This window comes from Leopardus geoffroyi, chromosome D3, assembly GCF_018350155.1.
Source record: "Leopardus geoffroyi isolate Oge1 chromosome D3, O.geoffroyi_Oge1_pat1.0, whole genome shotgun sequence".
NCBI classification, from domain to species: Eukaryota; Metazoa; Chordata; class Mammalia; order Carnivora; family Felidae; genus Leopardus; species Leopardus geoffroyi.
This window is the reverse complement of record NC_059339.1, coordinates 49,155,021-49,178,964: the sequence shown is the minus strand read 5'-3', so window position 1 is coordinate 49,178,964 and position 23,944 is coordinate 49,155,021. Positions and strand designations below refer to the sequence as shown.

At 39.8% G+C, this 23,944-nt stretch overlaps 1 protein-coding gene across 4 annotated transcripts in view; it reads left to right on the top strand.

Annotated features, from left to right (window-relative positions):
* The window catches only part of CHST9 (carbohydrate sulfotransferase 9), a 247,153-nt gene that overhangs the window by 115,630 nt on the left and 107,579 nt on the right, over nucleotides 1–23,944 (top strand). For 2 of the 4 annotated variants that reach the window (XM_045459558.1, XM_045459559.1), the window contains one exon: nucleotides 21,169–21,210. The exons of the other annotated variants lie outside the window; for them this stretch is intronic. In XM_045459558.1, coding sequence (XP_045315514.1) covers nucleotides 21,169–21,210 — 42 coding nt within the window. The remainder of the gene's footprint in view (nucleotides 1–21,168; nucleotides 21,211–23,944) is intronic. 4 annotated transcript variants of the gene reach the window in all.

Sequence of the window (23,944 nt, the reverse complement as noted above, 5' to 3'; positions counted from 1 at the left end):
TCAGAGAAAGGTAAATATCATATGATTTCACTCATCTGCGGAATTTAAGAAACAAAACAGATGAACATAGGAGAAGGGAAAGAAAAATAAGATGAAAACAGAGAGGGAGGCAAACCAAAAGAGACTCTTAACTACAGAGAACAAACAGGGTTGCTGGAGGGGAGGTAGGTGGGGGGATGGGCTAAATGGGTGATGGGCATTAAGGAGGGGCACTTGTTGGGATAAGCACTGGGTGTTAGATGAAAGTGATGAATCACTAAATTCTACTCCTGAAATCATTATTACACTATATGTTAACTAACTTAGATTTAAATAAAATTTTAAAAAGTAGTTAAATAGATAACTTAATAAATTTTTCCATCTGTATGATAATAACATGTTCACTTTATTATATGTTACTCACTTATTAAATGCAGATTTTCAAGTGGATTCACATTTAGCATTTTTTTGTCTGTACTATTACTATTTTTGCAGTGGTTTTGCCTTAGTTCCTATACCCTGTCAAAAAACCCTCAAAAATAAGCATGAGAAGACCTAATTTGTTATTGTTTTAATTATTGGTGACCAATATTGAACATTTGAAGTTAATAGGCAAATCCTGTTAGGACAAATACATTTAAATAAATTATTATTATTTAAAAGCCCGTAATTTAAGAATAATGAGAATCATTATTTCCGTTAGGATCAAGCCTGAAAATGTGTATCTTCCTAACTTGTTCACAGTTACAAAATCCCTTCACACTCAATAATCCTGTATTGTATATTTGAAAGTTGCTGACCAAGTAGATCATAAAAGTTCTCATCATAAGAAGAAATAAAAAAATATTGTAACTATGTGTAGTGACAGATATTAAGTAGATTTATTATGGTGATTATTTTACAATGTATATAAATATCAAATCATTATATTGTATACCTGAAACTAATACAATGTTGCACTTCACTTACATCTCAATTAAAAAAAAAAAAAAAAAAAGCTCTTGCCTTGACAAGACATCTCATTTGGTGCCACAAAGGCTCATTTCTTAGTTGATACGTTGAGTTTGCTAAACGTTTTTGTGGTCCACATTTTGTGCTTGATATTGTAGATATGATGTTGAATAAGATACAGTGTTTATGTCCTCGATTCATTCACTTTAAGCTGGGGAAGCAAAGTAAGGACAGATGATTATAGTACAGTGAAGAGTGCCTGTTAGAGAATTACTGGGTGTCACAAAGGTGTCAAAGAAGGCTTCCGGGAGGAGGGGTGACTGGAGCTTACCAGGTAGAAAAGGGGAAAGGGGTGTCTGTCCAGAGAGACAAAGACAAGAAAAGGCATGGTCTCTTGAGAGTCCAGTCAATGGTTTAATAAGACTGGAGCACAGTCATAAGCAGACAAGAGGCAGGACATGTGGCCAAAGAGGTTGGCATGAGCCAAAATCAACAGGGGCCATTATGCAATTCCATGCAGTTGGGACTTATGCAGTAGGTGTTGCACGCCAATGACGTGCAAGGAATTACATGATCTGTTTGCATTTTATAGAAATCCTTCCAGAGGAAGTATGGATTGGAAGGGGAATTCACTAGGGGCAGGGAAATCAGGTGGTATGCCATTTTAATTATTTAAGAATGAAGAGATGAATGTTTGAGGGTCTTTACTAAGACAGCGGCATTAGAGAGGGAGCTAGGGAAACAGAATGAAGATACATTTTACAAAATAGAACTGGCCTGTTCAATTGGATACAGGAGGTAAAGGAGGAGGACTTCTAGGTTTCCAGCCTAAGAAATGAGATGAATAATAGTACATCCTGCTTCAGAAGGAAGGACTGGTTACGCATGACAAATGCCACAGACACATCAAATAAAATAAGCACTGAAAAATGTCCATTGAAGTTGGAGGAACAGTCTGCTGCTCATCACAGAGAAGTGATTTTTCAGGAGCTCTGTAAATGAGATCTGGATAGCAATGGGTTGAATGAGGGAGTTCTAAACAGATGAAAACAAATGCGGACTTGTTCTCTTGGAGAGTTTGTCTGTGAAGGGGAAGAATGGGGACACAGAGACAGACAGAGACATAATCATGAAATCAGCAAGTCAGGGAATCCATGTTTACTGAGGACCTGCTATTTCAGGCTCTGGGCTCAGTGCCTTCTATTTTACCCTCAAAATGAACTCCTAAGGCTTGTTTGTGGTTAGCACGTTAAAAATTAGGAAACTGAGATGTAGGGAAGTCAAATAACTTGCCTTAAGCCCCCCATATTAACTGGTGGAGCCAGAAACGGAATCTAGGCAGCAGCTTGCTGGAGTCAGCTGGTGCTGTCTGGGAGGTAATTTGGAAAGAATGGTTGTCCACTTTTCTTCCCACTTCAGCATTCAGTGAGGTCATGCCCATAGTGTAAGTGGGTCATGGTGGGAATATTTACACCACAGAGAGTGGCAAACGTTACAAACCAGAGTTGGTTGATTTGCTTGCTTGTTTGTTCCCGGAGAGCCAGTTGTTACACACTGACGGTGCACTGCTGGACCCCGCTGCCCCGCATGTGTGATCTGGCCAAGGTCACTTGGGTAGCAAACAGGTAACAAGAGCTGAGACTTGAATCTAGACCTGTCACCCACATCCAGCCCAATACAGGCCCTGGCGCTTTGCTGAAAAGATAAGGGAACTATTCTTTCCCCCATATTCTATCCCCACGTGGCCCAGGTTGGTATAAATGAAGTCTCATATTTATCCATTCTCCAGTTCCAAGGTACCAATTTTCTGCTTCGGCCTCCCAGGCAATCCATCTCTGGTGTGTTTGCTTTTAAAAATAGCTTTCCTGAAGAACTGGCTCTCTGAACTATGTTAATGAATTCTATTTTTAAAAAAATAACCAATTTTCTCTGGGTTTATGGTTTCACAACAATATTTATTATTGAGCAGAATAAAGTATCTTAGATACATTTGTCCACCCACAAAGTGGAAGACTTACATACAGGCTGTTCGTTATAAGAAGTCCTGAAGAGGTTATTTTTAAACCAACTTCATTTTCCAGCCAGTCGAATTTATGATACAGAAGGAACAGCACAGCTGTGCCACATGATTTCGAAAATACCTTAAATTCCACTGGGTGACACTGCATTTAAAAGAGTGTCTTTATGCAAACTGAACAAATCTGAAATGGTAAGTAGCTAATGGAGGAGAAATCACCATGTCTAACCACATAGGCAAAGTGCAAATGTGAAAAGTGTCACCCGAGATGCTCTCCACATGTTTAATTTGCATGGCTATTAGAGCACCCAGGGCAGGGCTTATTTGCACACAGTCAACACTTGAAACGCTTGAAACATGGTTTCCTTAAGTGGGGGGACGAAATACTCTCTTTAGGGGCATCACAGTGCCTCCTTTCATGACTGAAAAGGAGTAACTTACCTGGGTTGATTCTTGGACCACATATACGTGTTCCTTTCACTCAGGTGAGGAAATGAAGAATTTGCTAATTTTGTTAGCCAAAAATTACTTCAGGCTTTCATCTGAAATATTCTTGGGGCACCTGGGTGGCTCAGTCAGTTAAGTGTGATTCTTGGTTTCGTGAGACTGAGCCCCACTTTGGGCTCTGCGCTGACAGCACTAAGCCTGTTTGGGACTCTCTTTCTCTTTCTCTCTCTGTCTCTGCCCCTCCCCTGTTCATGCTGTTTCTCTCTCTCCAAAGAAATAAATTAATGAAAAATGTGTATTCTGTAAAAAAAAAAAAAAAAAAAAAAAAAAAAAAGCCACAGGGAATTCCCAGTTAAAATGGAAAGTAAGTAAAATACAAATAGACTTTCAGGAGGTATCTGATAGATCTCATGAAGGCAGTACGGGCCAAAGCAGGTCCCCAGAAAGTTCAGTTCGTGTTAGTTTCAACGTCCTGTGGAAGTTGCATCAAAGGGCATCCTCTGTGTGTGTATCAGTCGATGTCATAGTAACTACACTTTAATCTGACACGATTTGGGAATGGAGCATTGTGGGTAACTGCGTATTTTGATTAGTTAAAAATGGCACTTACGCTAACAAAGGATTAAAAATGCCCACGGAAATAGAATATAGGTGATCCTTAGGCTTTCTTGTGAAAGGAGTCTTAAGTCATGCCTGACTTTCCCACAGAGAAAACAATGAACTTGTATTTCTAACCAAGAACAGATGCCCAACTTTTTTTTTTCATAGAAATGACCACAAACATTTTAATCAACTGTAAACGATCTACTTGTACACTGCGTAACTAGAAACCTTCTAAAGTGAATGTGAGTCATTTGAGCCGAGCAATACGGGAATCAACGATATAAACTGTCCCATTATTTCACTGAAAATTCCCAGATAAGAGGATTGGCAAGGCAGGAGAGCAGCCATGAGACTGTAAGGAAACAAGAAGCCCCTGAAGACTGCTCACCCCAGAAATGAGGCTATGATGCGAGTGGCAGTTGAAGGAACTCTGAAAGGGACTCTCAGAAGCTGCTGAGTTACCTGACCAATGAATTCATCCGGAGGGGCTAATGAATGTCCATGGATTAATACAGTACTGATTCCAGATAGCATATTTTTAAGTTTCTTTATTTTGAGAGAGAGAGAGAGAGAGAGAGAGAGAGAGAGAGCACTCACATGGGTGGGGGAACGGCAGAGAGAGGGAGAGAAAGAATCCCAAGCAAGCTCCGCACTGTCAGCACAGAACCCCACGTGGGGCTCGATCTCACAAACTGTGAGATCATGACCTGTGCTGAAATCAAGAGTCAGACCCTTAACCAATTGAGGCACCCCTCAGAGAGCATATTTAAATTTTGTTCAATGTGATCATTAGTGTCTTGGCTTCCATTTGAACCTTCCCCTCCATTTGTAGGAGAGGATGGTTCTGCCCATGGTCCATGCCTTTGTTTGAACATCTTTCCCTTATTAGAATCCTTTCAGAATGTTTCTGGAATGCTGTCTCTGTTTGCTTGCCTATATTTGCTTATACATCTGCACTCCGCTCTAGTTATTAGCATGACTGTAAATCTCTAATATATTTCTTACTGCACAGAAACCATCTGTATCTCTCAGCCAAATATGGTCCCTTTCTCCTCAGGAATATCCCTGAAATGCAATTCTACCCATGCCTTCTCTGAAAACATACAGCTCTGTGTTTCACTGATACACTGATACAAATAAAACACCACATTCAATTTCATAATAATTTTGTTTGCTTATTTGGGTTATTTTGTTCCTCTCTCTCTTGCCTTCTCATCAGCAATCCAGTAAAAATATAATGCAAACCATACATGTACATTTAAATTTTTGAATAGCCACATTTTTTTTTTAATTTTGTTTTTTCAACGTTTATTTATTTTTGGGACAGAGAGAGACAGAACATGAACGGGGGAGGGTCAGAGAGAGAGGGAGGCACAGAATCAGAAACAGGCTCCAGGCTCTGACCCATCAGCCCAGAGCCTGACGCGGGGCTCGAACTCACGGACCGCGAGATCGTGACCTGGCTGAAGTCGGACGCTTAACCGACTGCGCCACCCAGGCGCCCCTTGAATAGCCACATTTTAAAAACTAAAAAGAAATAGGTGAGATTAATTTAATAATATGCTATGTAAGCCAGTATAGTAAAAATGTTCTCATTTCAAAATATAATCAACATAAGAATTATAAACAAGATGCTAGAAACGATGCATTCGCCAGACATGTGAATTGATGCATTCGCCAGACATGTGTAATGTGTAGAGATTAATGGAGTGCGTGACACCATTGTGGCACTGGGGCCCTCCAGAATGAACCTTTATCAGCAACATGCCTAGTCCTGGAATGCCTTTTTGGAGACTGATGTCCTTGCAGGTTCTGTTTGCTTCGTTTCTGAGCTAGGTTTTAATGAAATCGAAAAATGTAGTGAAAACAAAGACAGAAGTCGCTCGTGTGGTTCTGTTTTGTCCCTGGTGCCTCCCACAGGGCCTGGAAGAAGCAGATTCTCAGGAGGTGTCGGTTCAACAAATGAAGGAGCAAGTGGCTTTGTGAAGTCATCAGACACAGAAAATGTCCCTGTGGGTTTCATAAGGAAAGAAGTCCCTAAGAATGATGGGAGGGAATGGCAAAGATAGGACAGGAGGAAACCAGCGAAATGGAAACATACATGAGAAGGGGACGAACACCCTAGACAGCGCCTTTGAGAAAGCACAAAGAATTATCCCCAACCAACCCCAGAGCTGCAAGCATTTCCTTATCCATAAATTAAACTGAAAACCTTATTAATTCTGCATATCAATTTCTGCATCCTAATTCAGTTTGGAAGTGAAGTCATTCATTTATTCATTCATTTATGGGAGAGCTATTAAAAGAATATTTATTATTTGCCACTATGTGTCAAGGGCAAAGCACCAAAGTTGTATTTGAGATGGAGAGAAATCTCAAACATATAAAAAATATTCTTTGATTTGATTGTTTAGGGGAAGTAGAGGGTTGGATGGTATTTTCTAAGTTTTTCCTTTAGATCCGTGACTGATGAATGCTGATTTCCCTGGAATGAGTCTGTTTCCCTGAAGAGATAATGAATATTACCTTTTCAGTGCCACTGTGGCATTTCAACAGAGAACAAAAGTCAGTTTTTTTCATATATAATTCGTCTTTACTGCACTTGTTGATTTTCAGTATTCTGCTATTATTTTTAAATATGCATGTAAATACAAGGAAAGACTATATTATTTGCATACAGAATTTCCTTCCTTACCTACCTATGTGCTAGTGGAGATGGGAGCCAACATTTAGAAGCGATTTGGGGGATTGGACTGAAAAGAGATCGCAGGGTATCATTAACATTTATCTCCCAACCTTTCCCGCAGTCCTTTGTTGCATCTCTTTTCATTGCAATCAAACACATTTATCAGTAACTCATCTGCCATTAACATAGGGGCTTCTAAGTTTTGGAAAATAATAGGATATGAATGACAATTTCTCTGTGTCAAGGAATATTCAATATTTGCTTCTCTTGCAAAGTGAACCTAACAAGCGTCCGCGTGCCTTGACCACATTTGCTGCTAACCAGGCCTTCTCAGCAGTGAACAGTAAGTCATCATTGTGTGCAAGTGGGACAGCTGTGCATTGACTTCCTGGGAATTTGCAGGGCATTTGTGAAAAGTCCAGCTATCGTACTCAGAGTATCCGTAATCAGCATGTTTGCGGCATTACTTCTATAAAGTTAAAATAAATGCGCCAGATGCAAAATATGTAACTCGTACTTCATTCATATAAGAACTGTATATAAGTCATATGTGACTATAGTTGTTATTTTTTTAATTAATTAAATGACAACCTTAAAAATCATCATGTTGGTTGAAAATACCCAACACAGAAAGGGCTGTGACTATATAATTTCGTATGATTTTTAATTTTTTTATTGAAGTCTAGTGGAGGCACAATGTTACATTGGTCTCAGGTGTACAACATAGAGATTCGACAAGACTCATGTTAAGCTGTGCCCACAACTATAGGTACCATCTGTTACCAGTGATACTGCAGTCCCACTGATTATATTCCCTATGCTGTGCCTTTTATCCCTGATTCCACAACTGAAATAGGATGATATTTTTGCTTGTTGAATACACTGGAAGGTTAGTTAGCCTCTTTGTTCTTCACTTAACCTGATGCCAATGTATGGAATATTTTTTTGAAAAGTCAAATGTAATTTTATGACTAGAATTCAGTTTACCTTTCTAGCATTTATTGAGAAAACAAGAAAAAATCATTTTCCGCCTCCATGTGAGGAAGAAAATCAAAAGAGAGATAACCAATTGAATATTTTTTAAGTCTATAACACAAGTCTTTAAGTAACAACTTCCTGACCCAACTGGGTTAGGTCCTGTTTCCACGTTCGAGTGCCAGTAATGCCCTATACTAAGTATTCTGATTATAGTCACAGTGTTTGAATTTCCCCGAACTTTTCAGAAAGCATTTCAAGTTGGCAGTAGTCAGAGTCTTTGAGGGATTTTAAAAATCAAACAAACAAAAGCTAAATGGCCTGGAAGATGTACTTCATTACCTCTCGTTTTTAAGTAATATATAAGTGATTGTTGGCAGAAACAGATAAAACAAGCAGATGCCTTGGGTCAGCTTGCATTTTTTATCTTTTCTCTCCAAAGGTCACCACGCTGGGTTCAGTAGGATCTGGGGCAGTGTAACTTGGGCAGTATACTCCGTCCACTAGTAAATTAGCAAATGTAACATTGTCACTTGTGAGATAACGTCAAAGGAAAGTCTTTGTTCTAGGTGAAAAATAAAAGATTTGCTTGTAAGATGGCAGATACGATTTAACTTTTAGTTCATATTTGCTGATAAAAATGTAAACACTGAGGCACCTGGGTGGCTCCATCGGTTAAGTGTCCAATTCTTGATTTTGGCTCAGGTAATGATCTCACGCTTTGTAAGATCGAGCCCTGTGTTGGACTCCACATTAACAGCACAGAGCCCGCTTGGGATTCTCTCTCTCCCTCTCTCTCTTCCCCAACCCTGCTTGAATGTGCTCTCTCTCTCTCTCTCTCTCTCTCAAAAAAAAATAAACATTTTTTAAATTTTTCAAAGAAATAAATGAAAACACCAAGGCTAAGATGTAACTAATTTAGATTTTCTTTTTGACATTTGACTTCAGAACTTGTGTAAGTAGTATATATAATACAGTATAGTTTAGTACTGGAAATGACACCGTAATCAGTACGCTTTAATAAAGAGCCTATGTAAGGGACAAAAACGAATGTGTCCCTGAAGCATGTAGATCTTCTCCAGAGCACTGGAATGGAAAATAAAGGTGAAATAGTTCAGGGAGCCTGGGTGGCTGTCAGTTAAGTGTCCCCACTTCGGCTCAGGTTATGATCTCACAGTTCCTAAGTTCGAGCCCCACATGGGGCTCTCTGCTGTCAGCACGGAACCTGGTGCCTGCTTCAGATCCTCTGTCCCTGCCCACCCCCTCTGCCCCTCCTCCACTCACACTCTCTCAAAAATAAATAAACATGAAAATAAAATAAAATAAAATAAAATAAAATAAAATAAAATAAAGGCGAAATAGTTCAGAGCTTTGTAGACCAGCAAAAGCAAAGCAGCTATTTATCAACTTCCCACTCTCCTGCCCCAAGCCCTAGTAAGTTCTAAAGATCAGCTGTGTAATATTGTACCCATCCTAAACAATACTATATTTTACACTTAAAAATTTGTTAAAAGGGTAGACCGATGTTAAGAATTTTTACCGTGGGGCGCCTGGGTGGCTCAGGCGGTTAAGCGTCCCACTTCAGCTCAGGTCATGATCTCGCGGTGAGTTCGAGCCCTACGTCAGGCTCTGTGCTGACAGCTCAGAGCCTGGAGCCTGCTTCAGATTCTGTGTCTCCCTCTCTCTTTGCCCCTCCCCTGCTCATGCTCTGTCTCTCTGTCTCAAAAATAAACATTTTAAAAAAATTTTAAAGAAAGAATTCTTACTGCAGTAAAATAAAATTTTAAATTAATTAATTAAATAAAATAGTCAGTTCTATCTAGCAGGAGGCATTTGTTGACTAACTTTAGGTATGATTGCACTAAAAAAGTGATCAAAATGTCAAAACTGACCATACGAATGTCCAGACCTTTACTCGCGCAATTAGAAGTTTAAAAACTACTGGTCCCACCCAGTAGTTGGGGAGTTTTGAGACCACTTGGCTCCATCTGAAGCAGGGAGAAAAATGATCTTAAGAAATGGAGCTTTTCTATTTTTCTTCATGTTTGAAAATTTTCATAATGTCAGAAGACTAAGTAAAGAAAGCATGGCAACTGTGCCTTTGTTTTTCCTCCTGTCAAAACCCTAAAATGCAATCTCATCACATTGTATTTCCGGAAGTGGTTTTTCTGTTGGGCAGTCAGATCGCGTCCTTTAGACAGTTCAAGCAAGCAGAGGAAGAAAGGATAAATGAAGTCCAGGCTTCTTCAGCTTTGGGAACTTACCTACAAAGGGGAATTCCTCCTCCTTCTATGTCCTTCAGACCAGCTGATGCTACTTATTGTCACCAACTTGAATCATCTAGTGCCTGTACTTGATCTGCAAAATTACAGATACTCTGATACACCGCCATGATCTATATGCACTTTTGAATTCTGCCCATGGATTCTGCACATTCTTATTTTAAACTTTTTAACTGGGTTTCTAATTATAAATAATCTGCTTCAGTAAGCCCATATTTTTCTTTTTTCACTTGGTCATTATCCAAGAGAAAAGATAAAATTAAATCTTGGGACACCACTTTAGCTAGAGTAGTGAAGGAAGATCTCTCTGAGGAGCTGGTATTTGAACTGAATCATGGATGATGTGAAGGAACCAGTCATGAGCAAATCTGACAGAAGTGGGAATGGCATGTACAGACGCCCTGAGGCGGGACAAGCTTGCTGGACTGAGGAAGCCAGAAAGAAAGTCACAATGGCTGGAGCATAGTGGGTGCGGGTGAATATATAGGCAGTGTCCAGCTTATGTGGAACCGTATAGACCATAGTAAAGAGTTTCCATCTTATAACAATTGCAATAGAAGATGACTGCAAAACTTGATGCAAGGAAATGAGATGGTTTATTTTTTAGTACTCTGACTTGGGAGGGGTTCTAGAGGAAAAAAAAAAAAGAGAGGTAGGGAAAACATGTACAAAGCTGTTAAAGTAAGCCAGGAGAAAAATGAAGTGGTCTAGACTAGAGTAGTTTCAGTGAAAATAATGACACGCTATCAGATTTAGGATATATTTTTGAGGTAAAAATGACAGTGAACGCTGGTAGATTGGATGTGGGTGAATCGGAGAGAGCTAAGGGATGGCTCTAGGTTTTTGGCTTGAGCAAGTTGGTAATCATACTATTAGCTGGGATGTGGCCAAACGTGAGAGGGCCAATTTGGGGACCTGAGGACAAAAGGAGATTTCTCTTTTAGATATGTTAAATGTGAGATCACTGTTACCAACCAAAGCAAAGATGCTTCCTGGATATCTATTGCAGTTATGTAGGTGAGAAATAAGAATGGCCTGAGCTAAGGAAGTGGCGGTAGAGCCGGGGGAGGGTGATGGATTCGAGAACAGGAACATGATTATTAATGGCAAGAAGAGTCCCAAGGCCTCTGATTTCAGTTCCTGAGTGGTGCCAGTCCCTGAGAGGGAGCACTAGGGGAGGAGTATGATTGGAAGAGGAGGACTTCCTATTTAAATAGGCATGATTTTAGTGCTTGTAGGAGACCAAAAGCCACGTGCACTGAGCGCATTCTTATTTGCCTCTGGAGCTCAAGTAAGAGACGCAGTTTAGAGACTTGGGAGTCAGCATTGTAAAGGTACTTGTTATCAATGCCAATAAAGTGGATGAGATTACTCAGAAAGGGCCAGTAGTGCAAAAACATAAAGAGACTGAATTTCAGATGAAAAGAAAAGGCTTGATGTGAATCATGGTGGTTAGCAAAACAATCCTAAAAGCACAGAGAAGCGGGGGAATACTATAAATACCCTTCCAAGTCAGACGCATCATTTCAAGCTCCTCTTCAGCCAGAACTTCAATGAATCAATATTGGACATGAGTGTAAGTCTCATATACAAAGAGCAGAACCTACGACCATAGAACAGGACGATAAAGAATATAGAAGTTGAGAGTTTGATTTTGAATTCTTGGGTAAATACATACATACTGTTGGTGGGAATGAAAACTGTTATAGTCACATGGAAGAAGAGTATGGAGGTTCTCAAAAAATTAAAAATGGAACCACCGTATAATCCAGCAAATCCCAGTTCTGGGTATTTATCCAAAAGAATTGAAAATCAGGATCTAGAAGAGATATGTGCACTGCCATGTTCACTATGGCACTATTCACAATAGCCAAGATGTAGCAACAACCTAAATGTCCTTTGAAAGATGAGTGGATAAAGAAAGTGTAGTATATACATCCAACGGAATACTATTCAGCCTTGAAAAAGAAGGAAATTCTGTAATATACGGCAACATGGATGAACCTTGAGGACATTATGCTAAGTGAAGTAAGCCGGACCCAAAAAGACAAATATTGCATGATTCCACTTACATGAGGTGTCTAAAATAGTCAAAGTCATAGAATCAAAGAGAGGAATTATGGTTACCAGGGGTAGGGGAAGGGGGAAAACAGGGAGTAACTAATCAATGAGCGTAAAAGTCAAGCAAGATGAATATGCTCTGGAGTCCTGCAGTATAACATTGTATGTATAGGCAACAATAATGTATTGTGCACGTAAAAATTTGTTAAGAGGGTAGATCATTGTATCCCCAGATGATATTAAGGTTGAACAATTGTCTTCTAGGCAGTTGAGGGCAGCAGAAGACAAGCCAGAAGTGATAGAATCAGATCCCCGTGATGGGGCTGCAAGGAGTGCTGGCCATTCAATAACAGAGCTCTTCTGGCTCTGAAATCAGTGAACACTCCCTGCCCCACAGCTGCCTCTTTAGAATAATAGAAGGACCTGGGGTACCCGGGTGGCTTAGTTGGTTGAGCACCTGACTCTTGGTTTTGGCTCAGGTCACGATCTTGCGGTTTTTGAGTTCGAGCCCCAGGTTGGGTTCTGCACTTACAGCATGGAGCCTGCTTGGGATTCTCTCTCCCTCTCTCTGTGCTTACCTTGCTCGTGAGCTCTCTCAAAAATAAATAAATAAACTTAAAAAAAAGAAGAAGACTGGAAGGTCTGTGCCTGGGAGGAACTCAAGATTATTAATTTTTTTTTTATGAATGGATTGAATAAAGCCAGGAGGGGGGAGCTTGTTACAAGTCATCCACCTGCTTTTGGGTGAAGTCTATGAGGATGTTGGAAGCAATTCCTGTAACACTCTGATACTATATTTATGGGACTCTTGTGAAAGGAAATGAAACCAATTTCATGCATGCCCTCTGTATGCCTCGTGGCCGAATGTACTTCTGGAGAGAGTGGAGTGTAAAGGTTAAGAGTGCAAGCTCTAGTCTCAGACCGCCAGGGCTGGAGTCCCTGCTCTGTCCCTTAGGAGTCATATGACCTCAGCCTCTCTCAACTTGCTCCCCTTATTTGTCAAGTGGAGATAATAATAGTGTTATCTTATGGAGTTGTGATGAGGATTGAGTGAGATAACGCCCATCAAGCCCTGGGCCTAACATTTAGCTCGTGGTATGTTCGCAATAAATTTTGGCAATCTTTTTATTGCTCTTGACATTACTTCATATTACTTGCCTCTGTCTTTTAGCATCTAGGGTGGAAACGTTAATAACACACCCAGCGGTTTGTTTTTCTGGCATGTAGTGGGAATAAAACAAATATTTGTTGAGACAGTGACAAAGGAAGGAGGAAGGAAGAAAGTGAGCAAGGGAGAGTTTAGCACTGAAAGATCTTCCTTCATTGTCTGACTCATATTTCTGAGACGTGGAAATGTATAAGGTGTTTTTTCTTTAATTTTTTTTAACGTTTATTTATTTTTGAGAGAGACAGAGACAGGGTTAGGGGCAGAGAGAGAGGGAGACACAGAATCCGAAACAGCCTCCAGGCTCCGAGCCGTCAGCAAGAGCCCAATGCGGGGCTCGAACTCACAGAGCTGTGAGATCATGACCTGAGCCGAAGTCAGACGCTCAACCGACTGAGCCACCCAGGCGCCCCATAAGGTGTTTTTATTAATGCTATTACCCATTTTTCTGATCTGTATAAGAGGCAGCCAGCATTTTTCACATAGTAGAGGAAAGAACAAGAAGGAAGGGGCGTGTCTCTGTGTGTTTTAAGTGTGGCAGACAATTTCGGAGGTTTGCCCTTTGTTTTCAGCGCCACGCCGGATTCCTGTACCTCATAGGTTGTTCCTACGGAGTGTCTCTGTGTGTACTAGTCAGAGGCACAGAGAAGACAGAGACCAAGTGCTTTCCTTTAGTGAGCTTGCATGTGGCAGAGTTAGTCGACACAAAAATATTTATGTAACAATGGAAGCATCCACAGATGGTGTGGTATAAGGGTCAAGCGCACGGACCCTTTGGCCAGACCTCCCGAGTTTGGATCCAGCACTTGGCAACTTTAAACAACTTAACATCATTTTCTTGAAGGGATAGCCATTTGAGATCTCAAACATTTTTGTCAGTTTCTTACAATGTCACAGAAATCTTAATACTTTTCTAATTTGCTTCTTGAAGGAAGCAATACAATATAAATAGGAACACGAATAGGAAAACTGCTACATACACAGGAAAAACAAGGTGACTGCATGATAATGAAAACCTATTTATTTACTTATGTTCGCCCCATTTGCTAGAATCTCAAAGTTGAAATGGACTTTGAGACATTTTGTAGGTAAGAGAATTAGGGCCCAGGCAGGCTGGGTTCATTGGTTTCCCCAGAGACAGCTGTAGGGTCAGACCTACCCCTTGTCAGGGCTGTTGTCCCTTCAGCGGCTGCTGCTTGGGCTAGCTTTCTCAGCACCTCACTGGATATGATTTATACTTTGTACTTTATCTTATAGAAAGCATGCCATAAAGTGCTGGATCCCTTTGCTCAGGGAGCCCGGCATGGGCGCAGGTGCCCTCAGCAGCCAGCAGAGCACAGAGAGGCTCCAGCTAGAATGCAGCTTCGTGAAAAAGAGCACTCAACACACACAATGGCACCGGATTTTGCCCTCTTTCTCTTTTTCATTTGTATTTCCTTTCAGTTAATTTTGTTAACTAACTAAAAATTAGTTAACTCATTTTGTGATCTTAGAAAATGAAATAAATGAGGGGCGCCTGGGTGGCTCAGTCAGTTAAGCATCTGACTTCGGCTCAGGTCATGATCTCCCAGTTCGCGAGTTCGAGCCCCGCATCAGGCTCTGTGCGGACAGCTCGGAGCCTGGAGCCTGCTTCAGATTCTGTGTCTCCCTCGCTCTCTGCCCCTCCCCCACTCACACTCTGTCTCTCTTTCTCTGTCTCACAAAAATAAATAAAATGTTTAAAAAAATTTAAACAACAACAAAAAAAGAAAATGAAATAAATGGTTTACTCACATGGTCTTTACATTTGTACCCATGTTAATTAAATAATTAATCCATTATTTATAATAATGCTTCCAAAAGCATATTGAAATGAGATACTGTTTTATTATGAAGGAAGCTTTAAATCTCAACCGCATTTATAGCCAAGTGATTGCAATAATTATTTTTTGAAACCAGATCGTTTAAAAATGAAAAAGCTATTTTTGAAAGTATATAAAACTACTGTCCCATGTATGAATATTTCGCACAATTTAACATAATTTTATTGAAGGGATGCCCATTTGAGATCTTAACCTTTTTTATGAATTCCGTATAAAGTCATAGAAATATTAATGCCTTTCTAATTTGCTTCTTGAAGAAAATAATTTGGAAAATGCCAAGGCAAGAAACATGGAAGGCATTTAATATAAACCGAAATCATTAATACTTAATGGAAAAACATAATAATCCTTTCAGAGGCATTTTAAAACAGCTACTATAAGATCATCCCTTTTGGGATGCCAGGAGGTTCTTCAAAACTGGTGCTTATCGTCTTACTCAAAGAAGGACTTGATGGAGATAGAACCTGTAAAACCCAAGGATTAGAAGGAAGTGGATGGTGAGGCTCAAATGCCTTCAATGTAATTGCTGTTTGTCATCATATATTTCTACTAAGCTTGCTCCCCTAGCTCCCCATGGGACTGTTGGGTCAGAGGTTCTCCTGTGTTGATTATTGTTTGCCAGAGAGGAAGGATGTCCTTTCAGAGTTGCAAAAACTGAAAATAGTTGGTGGTGTCAGTTGACCAAATGTGTTTGTGAAACCTCTTTTGTTTTGAACCAGTGAGGCCCAAAGTCAAGAAATACCTGGGTGAACTTAATGAAACCACAATGGCAGGGTTCTCGGTTGCCAATTCCTAAGACTATCTTATCACTTTCTGTCTTCTCTCTTCTTTACCGTGTTTTCTTGATGACCACTTGTGAGCTATCTCAAGCCCCCTTCCTGACTGGTAGCAGTCTCCCCACCCCCTACAGCCTTGTCTACCCTAGGGCTCATGGGACAGAAGGAAAGAATACTGGAAGGATGGACTTGGAGGCAGAATTCTGGAGCCACATCCTTGTTCTATCTCTAGTTTTAGAATCTTGGGCAAGATACCTAAACTTATTGTCTCCTTCTCCTTCTCTCTCTCTCTCTCTCTCTCTCTCTATATATATATATATACCAAAGTAATGCATACACAAAGTATAAAATACAATAGAAGGGTTTTTTTTAAAGCTAACCCTTTCTTAAATGATTTGCCTAGTGAAGCAATGCTTTCTCTTCCCTAGATGTAACCTACTGATCGATTCTCAAAGCCAGCATAACATAAGAGCGCCACCTATTATCCCTCTAGCTTACCTGTAAACTTTTGACCCCACCTGTGGGGATATATGTGGACCAAGAGCCAGTTGTGTTTGTTCCCAAACCTGCTGTGGGAATTATACTTGTTCATATTATTATTCAATTCAGTTATAAATTATGTAATCCAATGACATATCAGTGCATTAAAAAAATGGCTAGTTCTATAAAAATGCTTTGGAAAGATTCAATAATGTGGAGTTATTAAAAGTAAAATGCTATAGACTAAGATGTGAAAATATAATCGTAAAATATTCAGAAAAAAATTTAAAAGGATTACATGCTGGATGTTATTGTGGTTATTATTAATTTAATAATTGCGCATCCAAGTAACTTTAGAAGAAAATAGGAAAGAAAGGAAGGTTAGACCAAATTAATATTTCAAAAGAAAATATTGGAATAAACTTAAAAAAATTTTTTACTGTTTATTTATTTTATATATTTATTTTAATATTTATTTGTTTTTGAAGGAGAGAGAGACACAGTGAGCAGGGGAGGAGCAGAGAGAGAGAGGGAGACACAGAATCTGAAGCAGGCTCCAGGCTCTGAGCTGTCAGCACAGAGCCCTACGCGGGGGCTCAAACTCACAAGCTGTGAGATCGTGACCTGAGCTGAAATCAGACGCTTAGCTGACTGAGCCACCCAGGTGCCTCTGGAATAAACTTTTAAATCCAACAACAGAATATGAGACAGCAAAGGACCTAAACTTCACTTTGATCATTTTTTTAATCAGAATACCAGTATGTAAAATTGACGGTATTGATAATCACATTTCTGAAAAGTTTAGCTGGAAGATGAAAAAAACATTCATTCATGAAATGTAAACCTATTTCAGTTTCAACAACAAATTGCCACATGGTCTTAGGAAACTGTCCAACCTTTTCCTATCTCTGTATGCTCTCCTAGGTAAGGATGATGATAAACAACATGATTAGTTTCTCACTGTGGCCAGAGGAATTACTTTGAGAGAAGTGCATTGTGGTCTTATTTGTGTTCTCTCACTTGAATGTGAGCTCTGTCTGGCTCAGTGTGCTATTTATGATGCATGGAGCTCTCCAACCCTGAGGAAAAGGATCAGTGAAATGCTATTTTTTTTTTAAATTGATTTCCCATCAAAGCTCTAGACCTACTCACTTAGTATGGTGCTTATGCCAAGTTTCAACAGGTGGAAAAAAACGTGCTTTACTACCAAAACCAAAATGACTCAGAAGACAGTCCTGTTGAGAAGGGAAAGATCCTGTTTCATGAGATTGTCTGTACCACTAAACTAAGCCTTTAATATTGAAATCAATCTTACAACCACAGTATAAGAACATGTACACCAGATGTGAGGTTTAACCATATTAATTTTAGGGGATCTGGTCAAAACCCAGTTAATTTCTGTTATGTGAAACAAGCCTGAATGCTGAGATTTAATTCATTTGCACAGAAATGAATATTCATAGTTATTTAAAATATGGTCATGTAGTGAGGAAATTAGTCTATGTTGACTGTGTGGACTGAACCCAACATCGTAGGTTACATTAAAAAAAAAAAAAAAAAAACATAGGAATAGCAATGATTTAGAAGATACAGTCAAAGCCTTTAAGAGCCATACACACCATTAGTCTTACTAAGTCGTGAGGGAGGGGGCTTTTCTTAATGAGATAATCCATTAACTGAAAAATAAATGGCATTTACTTTCCGTTCTTTTTATCAGAAAAGAGATTTTTACCGGGAAAAGACATTTTTAAATTTAATTTAATTCAATGGATATTTATACAGGGCACAAAACTAGATTCAGGAAAGGTATAAAGAGGAGTAGGACTGGATCCTCCCTGTGTTCAGCAAATTTACTATAACACGTACAAGACATGCGCTTAGCTAACTCATATACTTCAGTCTGTGATGTGTGGAGAGCCAAACAGGACCAGCGAGGAGTATCCAATCCCTGACGGGACTTCATTATTATGCCCTGATGTCAGGTTTCCTGAGACCCTTAGGAAGTTGGAGGATGGTAGTTTCCTGGAGCTGGGGAGAGGGGAATTGGGAGTTGGTGCTCGATGGGTATAGAGTTTCCATCATGCAGGATGAACAAGAAAGTTCTAGAGATCGGCTTTACTACATTGTGCTTTAGAGTAAACAATGCTGTACTGTACATTTTATTTTTTTTTTTAATTTTTTTTTCAACGTTTATTTATTTTTTGGGGGACAGAGAGAGACAGAGCATGAACGGGGGAGGGGCAGAGAGAGAGGGAGACACAGAATCGGAAACAGGCTCCAGGCTCTGAGCCATCAGCCCAGAGCCTGACGCGGGGCTCGAACTCACGGACTGCGAGATCGTGACCTGGCTGAAGTCGGACGCTTAACCGACTGCGCCACCCAGGCGCCCCTGTACTGTACATTTTAAAATGTGTTGATAGATCTCGTGCTGTCTCTTACCACAATTAATAAAAAAAGGGTAAGAGAAATTGGCAGATGACCTTGCACAGCCTTATATATTTGATTCATCATGGAGATGGGGAAAAGAGTCCGTCGTGTTCACATTTTTCAAGGAAACCATTTGATCATTATAAGCCAGAGAGCTTAGGGGCGCCTGGGTGGCTCGGTCGGTTAAGCGTCCGACTTCGGCTCGGGTCATGATCTCGCGGTCCGTGAGTTCGAGCCCCGCGTCGGGTTCTGTGCGGACAGCTCAGAGCCTGGAGCCTGTTTCAGATTCTGTGTCTCCCTCTCTCTCTGACCCTCCCCCGTTCATGCTCTGTCTCTCTCTGTCTCAAAAATAAATAAAAACGTTTAAAAAATTAAAAAAAAATAAAATAAAATAAGCCAGAGTGCTTAAAAGCAATACCTGATGACGCCAATGCCTCATGCAATCAATAAGCAACTTACCATAGTATCATAAGAGGTAAAAGAGCAGCCACATTTGACTTTTTGAATAGCCATTTTTCCACATCAATTTAATTTCCTCCCATGGTTGTGTGACAGATTACATAAACAATGAAACTGTGCTGAATAAAATCAGTTTTCTATGGAGGAAGATTTGGGGTTCTCGCCTAAACACTGTTCTTATCACCAAGCCGCAAGGGTGTGATCTTAATCATGCTACTGTTACATGGGTGAACAAGTAAATATAGAGTTGCAATTACATCAGAGTGGGTTGAAGCAGTGGATTACGTATCAAGTTCCAACCCGTGGGGATCAGTTGTACTGTAGGACCTCTAACTTATTGATGAGCTGTGCAGATGACTTACAAATGCCTTCATCCAAAATGCAGAAATCACTAAATCAAGTGGAGTTGATACGTTACACCAGGACACTCATGACAATACAATTCAGAATGCCCTTAGACACATCTTTTAAATCATCCTAGAGGGGAGAATAGCATTTAATTGACATAAGCATAAACTGTACATTTTAGCATAAATAAAATTCAGTGAAAAAATTGATTAAAAAGGCAAAAGCCAATAGGACCTTTGTCACAATTAGGGTTCGAAAAAGAATATTATAAGTGAGTTACACTGATAGCAGGTTATGTAAATGGCACAGGATAGCAGAGTTATCCCTATCATTGCTTAGCTTCACCATTCTTAAGTACTTGTTCAAGTTTTTGACAACATACTTTGAAAGGGATATTTTACAGCATACAGAGAACAAAACATTACATATACAAGTATTTAAAATAGGATATGTATTCACATACAGTTTAGCATGCAATACATTATCTAATGTGTAAACATAGTTTAGTATGTAGTAGGTTATAATATATTAAAATTATATATTACATACCATATGTGTTATAGTATACAGTATATAATATGTATTGTATATTATATATTTATAATGCATTATTTAAGGGAAGAATTATAACTATAATCTAGAAAGCAGAAATCTAAATAGTCATATTATTACCATCTTGCAGTTCCCTGAAATTGTTCCCCGAATGAGTTGAGGCTCTCCTCTCCCTATAGATGACTAAGCCAGAAGGAATTTGCTATGTTACATTTAGCAACTCCATCTGGTAGAAAGAGGTCCTTCTTGATTATCAGGATGAAAAATCATTGGCTCAGGGAAAGCTCGAAGATTTCTTTCTTAGAGCTCTTTACTACAGAATAAACGAACATTAGTTCTGGATGATTTAATATCCATGGGATCACTTCCCTCAAAGAGCCTTTTTTCTTTCATCCTAGATTTTAGTTCGTTTACTCTTCCAAGCTTCACAGATCAAGGTATCCAACAGTGAGCCACAGATACTCCACGCCAGGAGATGTACATGGCATATCTATTCCGAATACCAATTTTATTCAGAGAGATCTGTCCCAAGTAGTCAAAGAATCTAAGCAGAAAATATAATCTTTGTGTATAAACAAAGATGTATACAAAGATTCTAAGCAGGAAATATGATTGGTGGTTAACACACTGAAACAAAGAATCCAAGGACACAAAGAATGCAGGGAAATTTTCTTCTCTCCAGTGAACATATTCCTCCTCCAACTACCCCACCAGTCCCCAGTTCTATTTCTCTGATGTGGAGGAAACAGGCACAAGACTCAGTCTTCTCTGTGCAAAGTTTGAAGGCAATGCCCAGTTTCCTGATAAGTGACACTAAGCCTGTCACCTCTTCAGTAGCCCAGAAACACAAGAGTGACATATTGTATTTCATGACCCTTCCTCCCCACACTCCATGATTTTCTTTGCTAGAAATAAAATACTAGAGGCATTGAGGCATCTTTATGTAGAAAGTTTTTAAATATACAGTGTGCCTGGGTGGCTCAGTTGATTGAGCATCTGACTTCGGCACACAGGTCATGATCTCACGGCTTGTGGGTTTAAGCCCTGCATCTGGCTCTGTGGTGACAGCTCAGAATGAATTGCCTTTCTCTTTTCCAGGATGGGAGCCAGTAAATTACCTGCAACCTATACCCAGAATCAGTGAGTAAACTTTCCTTATATTTGAATCTCGGGTAACTATAGATGAGCAGAGCAATGACAAGAATATCTGAAAACCTTATCATGTCTCTTTTAAACACCTGTTCTTACAGTGATAACTGTCACCAGAAAGCAAAGTCTAGGTGCCATTGTTGGGGTGTATAGTCTTGGAAGGTGGGGTAGAGAAGTGAGTAAACCGTGATCCTTGTCCTTGGGGAATTCACAAAGGAAACCAAAGATTTTGAAGATAGATTTCAGTTATATCTAGCTTAATGAATAATTAATGTTCATCTCATTTGAGCAAGTTAGCATTTTCCTGTTTTTATTTTTAAAGCATTTAACACTTTCCTGGGACATTGGACTGTATTCCCCAGAAGGGCCTTCCACTATGAATACAGCAAAACCTCATTAATTCAGCTATTGCTAATATAAGAGAAATAGAGGGAACACCTGTAACTTATTTAAAGAGAACAATTGTTTTCATGACTTTTGCATATACAACGGTCTTTAGGCAAAAAGATTCAGCTATAATGTAAGCATCCATGTCATTAAGTAGATGCCTCCTTAGACTTTATGGGCAGGTTATAGTATTGAAAGTAATAAAACCGCATTGCTTACAATAAATTCTGACTTCCATAATTCAGCGTAGGTTCTCCCTTTTCCTCCCTACCTCCCCAAACTCATTATTCCAATCTAATGAAGTTTGCTATTATGTTATATGTGAACATAGAATTTATTAATATAAGAAGATCAATTCCTATTATCTTATTTTTTAAACTTAAAAATAAATTTTAAGTTTTTTGGATGTTTGTCTGTAACATTGATCACCTGGATGACAGTAATATATTTACTGTTACAAGAAAAATGATATATCAGTCCCTCTCCTTTTCCATGATTTCATACAGCAAGTCATTTTTTTTATTTAAAACAATATTTTCACAAAGCAGACAAGACAAATTCCCAGGATAATAGTGGAGATTTAAAATGAGGGGAAAAAACCCTGAAATCAGATCATGCCCTCCTTGGGACATGTTGAAAAATTGGAGTAGTAACTGAATCACTGTTCATCCATCCATTTGTACATCCATGCATTCATCCATTCAACAGTCAAGGGCCATGCTTATTGCTTCCAGGTGTGTAGAGGTAAATAAAGTTCTCTACTTGTCTCTATTGTGCTGACACCCACAAGTTGAAACAGAGGTGGAGACAAACAAGTTTCTCATGTGGTAAGGGATGTGTTTTCCTTGTGAGCAAAGTGCTTTGGGAACACAGAGAATTTACCATTAAATCTGACTGCAGTAACTGGGGAAATAGTCATAGCAGGTACAACATTTGAGCTTATTCTTTTTTTTTTTTTTTTCAACGTTTATTTATTTTTGAGACAGAGACAGAGCATGAATGGGGGAGGGTCAGAGAGAGAGGAAGACACAGAATCTGAAACAGACTCCAGGCTCTGAGCAGTCAGCACAGAGCCTGACGTGGGGCTTGAACTCACGGACCGTGAGATCATGACCTGAGCCAAACTCGGACGCTTAACCGACTGAGCCACCCAGATGCCCCTTTTTGAGCTTATTCTTTTTTTTTTTTTTTTTTTTAACGTTTATTTATTTTTGAGACAGAGAGAGACACAGCATGAACGGGGGAGGGGCAGAGAGAGAGGGAGACACAGAATCTGAAACAGGCTCCAGGCTCTGAGCAGTCAGCACAGAGCCTGACGTGGGGCTTGAACTCACGGACCGTGAGATCGTGACCTGAGCTGAAGTCGGACGCTTAACCGACTGAGCCACCCAGGCGCCCCTTGAGCTTATTCTTAAAGAAGGAATAGAATTTCTGCAAGTAGAGAAAAGGACAACATTTCAAATCCATGTGAGCAGAAGTATGGAGATAGGGAAGCACATGGAGTGCGCAGAAAAACAGAGCAGACGTAATTAGTTGCAGATTGCTGAGGGGTGGGGAGCAGTGTATGAGATACACAGGGACATTGCTAAGGAAAATGTGCCCTTACTGGGTGATTAGAAACAGCAGTTGGAGCTTAGAGAAAGACTTGAAAGGTGAAGAAATGGAACAGGATAAAGCCACTCGTGAACAACCGAGAGAGCCTTTAAGAACATAGAATAGATAGAACCAGCTTCTCCCTGAGATAGAGGAAGTAAAAAGAAAAAAAAGGGTAAATTCCAAGGTGGATATAAAGAAAATGGAGGAAGTTTATATCTGGGAGCCTCCATGTTTTTTGCTCTGCCATTAGATAAGCATGGGATATAGAATAGGACACAAGTTTGCATCCCAGCTCAGCTGCTGTGAAAGACGTAATGTGGGCAGGTCACATGACCTGTCTACATTTCAGTGTTACCTTCTGTAAAACGGAGGCAAAAGAACACTTAATTGCCAGGCTGGAGAACTACATAAAGTATGCGAAAGCACGTTCTAAACTGTAAAGCACTCTACATCGAGAAGCAGCCTGACATAGTGGCCAGAACACACACTGAGTGACCTTGCTTAGCACTTGTCTATATCGTGGGGGTAACAATATGTAGCTTTTATGGGCTACTGAGATTATTAAGCATAAGGTTTGTACAGCCTATGCACATAAAGGCGCTCTATCAATGGGAGCGGCTAGATGGCTATCATCTGAATAGGAGCTTGTCTCCTGGGAAAGAGAAGGAAAGTTTCCCACAGAAAATGAAGACAAGAAGGGGGCATATAAAAATGTTGTTAGGGGGCGCCTGGGTGGCTCAGC